Source organism: Otolemur garnettii, unplaced genomic scaffold (genome assembly GCF_000181295.1).
Source record: "Otolemur garnettii isolate 467f Iridium unplaced genomic scaffold, OtoGar3 scaffold00005, whole genome shotgun sequence".
Taxonomy (NCBI): Eukaryota; Metazoa; Chordata; class Mammalia; order Primates; family Galagidae; genus Otolemur; species Otolemur garnettii.
This window is the reverse complement of record NW_003852400.1, coordinates 5,265,743-5,270,123: the sequence shown is the minus strand read 5'-3', so window position 1 is coordinate 5,270,123 and position 4,381 is coordinate 5,265,743. Positions and strand designations below refer to the sequence as shown.

The 4,381-nt window shown below is 40.5% G+C and overlaps 1 protein-coding gene across 3 annotated transcripts in view; it reads right to left on the bottom strand.

Annotated features, from left to right (window-relative positions):
• Positions 1 to 4,381, bottom strand: part of DNAJC2 (DnaJ heat shock protein family (Hsp40) member C2) — a 39,439-nt gene that overhangs the window by 27,600 nt on the left and 7,458 nt on the right. For 2 of the 3 annotated variants that reach the window (XM_003782610.2, XM_012812064.1), the window contains exon 3: positions 1,533 to 1,608. In XM_003782610.2, coding sequence (XP_003782658.1) covers positions 1,533 to 1,608 — 76 coding nt within the window. Of the gene's footprint in view, positions 1 to 849; positions 900 to 1,532; positions 1,609 to 4,381 lie in introns of those variants that run through there. The other variant, XM_023518748.1, reaches the window with a different exon arrangement.

Here is a 4,381-nt window from a genome sequence, read left to right as displayed (position 1 = left end):
TCACAGCTCACAGCAACCTCAAACTCTTGGGCTTAAGTGATTCTCTTGCCTCAGCCTCCCAAGTAGCTGGGACTACAGGTGCCTGCCACAACACTCAGCTACTTTTTGTTGTAGTTGCCACTGTTGTCTGGCAGGCCTGGGTGAGTTCAAACCCTCCAGGCCTGGTGTATGTGGCTGGCACCCTAACTGCTGATCTACAGGCGCCAAGCCAAGTATTCCTAATTCTTTCACAGATTTATATATAGGAAGACATATTTGCTATTTGCATGCCTTTCTTTCACATAGTAAAACTTTGTAAGCACTTTTACATGGCAAGTGGACTTTTCTATTTATCTATATTGGAATAACTATTCATATGCTTTGTGTAAAATCATACCAGCCTTTTAAGAAATCCAATAATAGGTCTAAAATGGTCTGATAAATTCCTTTACTTTGTTAAAAAACGTATTTCCTGTGATTTTCCTAAATGTAAGCATTAATGGGGAAAATTCTGAATTTATCTACTATAGAGCTGTCCTCCTGGGTAGAGTGCCGTGACATCACAGCTCACAGCAACCTTCAACTCCTGGGCTCAAGCGAGTCTCCTGCCTCCGCCTCCCAAGTAGCTGGGACCACAGGAACCCGCCACATGCCCGGTTATTTTTTGGTTGCAGCTGTCATTGTTTGGCAGGCCTGGGCTGTATTCAAACCTGCCACCTTGGGTGTACATGGCTGGTGCCTTAGCCACTTGACCCACAGGCGCCGAGCCTTGATTAGTATTTTTCAACAGTCATCTTCCTCCAGGTATAATAATACTTCCTTTTCTCAACTGGCCCTCCCTATTCCTTTTCCATATGGCCACAATCTTACCTCCTCTGACCTCAATATCCATTCTCTAGAGTGGAGGGCAGAACATTCTCCTAAGATAAAACACAGAAAACTAATCACCTTCACCTCTTCTACTAAGTTTTACTCATCAGGTGATCCAAATGTCTGTATAGGAAATTATATCCACAGGAATGCAAAGGATAGGACATTTAGGAACATTAAGAGATGCTGTTTTATAAGGCATATGAAGACTAGATTACCAATATTCTCCACCCCCCAACAATTTTGACCTTTTCAATGAAAATAACAGTGAAGCACTAGGTAACTCTTTCTTGGACAGAAGACAGGGTGGTATCAACAAAGGTGTGACCTAAGACCACAAAATAACATTGAAAAATTTAAGTAACAAAGCAACTTCAACTAAGCAGCTGTCCATACCTCCAGAGGTGAAATACTATTTTTTCTTCCAGTTAGAAGAATGTTCTTTAACCTGACATATATATATACACACACCCTGATTCTTATGCCTAATGGGAAAGTCCATACATGAAACTGCTTTTATCTGGTTCTAAAGATAAAGGAGACTATGATTTTACATTGTTATGACAATATAACACATGCCATTAATGTAGCTTTATGGCTATAGGCTGTGATACTGTGTATTTTTCAAAAGGATAGCATTTCCTACACCAGATATTTGATTATTTCAAAATAAGTATACTTACGAGCTGCTTTGATCTGTCGCTGTGTAGCTTTGTATCTTACATGTCCAAGTCCAAGAACTGCATAATGATCTTGGTTCTGATAAACACAAAAAAGGAAGTTAAGTTTAAAATGGAGCATTACAGCATTTCCCAAAGTGATGCTTCCATAATAGGAATCTGGTAAGGCATTCTGTATAAAATGGGTTCTGTGGTCATGTAAGTTTCAGAAATGCAGACTAATGTATAAGTTTCTTGATGATTTGTATACATAAAGTTAATAAAGGTACAGAGATGTCCTACAACCACCACCCCCCAAAACCAAAGAGGCAAACAGAAACCTATAAAACCCAATATTTTCTTTTTTTTTTTGAGACAGAACCTCAAGCTGTCCCCCTGGGTAGAGTGCTATGGCTTCACTGCTCACAGCAACCTCCAACTCCTGGGCTCAAGCGAGTCTCCTGTCTCAGCCTCTCAAGTAGCTGGGACCACAGGCGCCCGCCACAACACCCGGCTATTTTTTGGTTGCAGCCATTATTATTGTTTGGCGGGCCTGGGCTGGATTCAAACCCACCACCTTAGGTGTATGTGGCTGACACCTTAGCCGCTTGAGCCACAGGTGCCGAGCCAATACTTTCTAAACTAACTTAGCCAAAGAATGCTTTTTCTCTTCCTATCTATTAATATCCTATGGCCATTTTTACATTTCAGAACCAAAGGGAACATTACAGTAGTCCCTATAGGTTGTGACAGTGTACAACAATATTAGAGAAGCAGGAGTCAGGAAATGTAAAGAGTGTAGGTTGGGTCGAAATTTTGAGAAATTGAAGGATGAGGATTCTTTGGATAGGAAATACTGTTTTCATTTCTGCTTTGGTTAACATGCTAGCAAATACAGAAGCTGAGTTAGCAACTCGAGGGCTCTCTAAAGAACTCAAATGGTGTATTTTGTCTTGGAGATTAAGGTTAGCTAACAAGTAGAAGGGCAGGGGAGTTGAGGGCATAAAACACGGGAAGAAAAAAGTCAAATAAGGCTGAGTGGTTTTCATTTAAACCCAGCATTACTGGTCAGTCGAGGTGGCTCATGCCTGTAATCCTAGCACTCTGGGAGACCAAGGCAGGTGGATTGCTTGAGCTCAGGAGTTTCAGACCAGCCTGAGGAAGAGGAAGATCTCATCTCTACTCAAAATAGAAAACTCAAGCCAGGCACTGTGGCTCATACCTGTAATACTAGCACTCTGGGAGGCCAAGGTGGGTAGATTGCTCTGAGCTAACAGGTTCCAGACTTGTCTGAGCAAGAACGGGACCCTGTCTTAAAAAATAACCAGGCGTTGTGGCAGGCACCTGTAGTCCCAGCTACTCAGGAGGTTGAGGTAAGAGGATTGCTCAAGCCCAAGAGTTTAAGGTTGCTGTGAGCTAGGATGCCATAGCACTCTACCCAGTGTGACAGAGTGAGATTATGTCTCAAAAATAAACAAACAAACTCAGGACTACAAACTTCATATGGAACGGCTCCTTATTATGTCCTGCAATCATACTTTGTCCCAGTCGATTTTTCTATTCTCTAAGATGACTATTTTGTACATTTGGTCCTCTAGTGTTATCTTAAACTACACAAACCGTTCTCCACTTTCTGGCAAATAGCCTTGCCTCCTGCTTAAATAAAAAATTAAAACTATCCCAAACATGTCAAATTGTATTAATTATGTGTAGAAGATTTTCTGCATATACATTATATACTGTAATAAGCTTAAACAAAACTTAAAATTATCCTACTCGAATTCCAGCATCTACCACTCTACCTACATCTTTTCCTCTTCCCTCCATTCACAGCTAAGAAAGCCTCTCCTACTAAGATAAATTACTCCATCCTTCCTCTTGGTTCTGAATTCCATTCTAAGTCTTCTCAAAGGTTAGCATCTTCCAGCTATCTCCTAACTTTCACCTGGATTATTAGCTTAAAAAAAAAAAAATGCTCTTCTCTCTCATCTTCAAAAATCCTTCCAGTTGTTGCCCTACAGCTCTGCCCATCAGAGTTAAACTTCGTATAAACAGCTGTCCATTCAACCTTCTTACCCAGTCACATTTATTTTTCAACCCATTCCAACCAGGTTCTGCTCTATCCATTTTCACCCAAGGTGCTATGAAGCTATTTTCTCCAGTATCAATTTCTACCCTCACTTGACTTGAACTTGCAGTGGCAACACAGCGGACTCCTTCCTTGAAACTTTATCTTCCTTCAGAGTTTTTATGAATTTACTTTTCCTTGTTCACCCTGTCCCACCTTCCAGTATTTTTTTTCCTGCCACCTTTACTGGCTTCTTGATGACCTTCAAAACACAGTTTTGGGGTTTCTTTTTCTCTTGCTCTATACTTTGAGGTCCTAGGTGACCTCATCTAATCTCAGACTATAACATAGTACTCTGTATAGCAGTGATTTTCAACCAGTGTGCTGTGAAAAATTTTAAAGACTCTGTCTCAAAACAAAAAAAATAAATAAAAAGTCACCTGGCCCATTCTAATTTTTTGTGAGGCACTTCCTGGTCACATGTTATTTATTGTTTACTTATTTTTGGCCTGCTCACTAGAATATGAACTATGCAGGAACAGTGATACTATCATGTTCAGCACAGTATCCTCAGCACCTAGAGTGACACGCAGCAGGTACCTGATCTGTATTTGATGAATGAAACAACTGAACGAGTGAATAAACCCTGCCACCTTGCTCTGATGCCATCTACTACTTTCTATACCAAAGACCTTCTACGTTCTTTCTTCCTTATCTTACTTTCAGAGATCTCAACATTCCCCAGGCCATTCATTCCTGACTCTGCCTTCTCAAGTTACTATCTTCTTTCTTTTTTTTTTTTTTT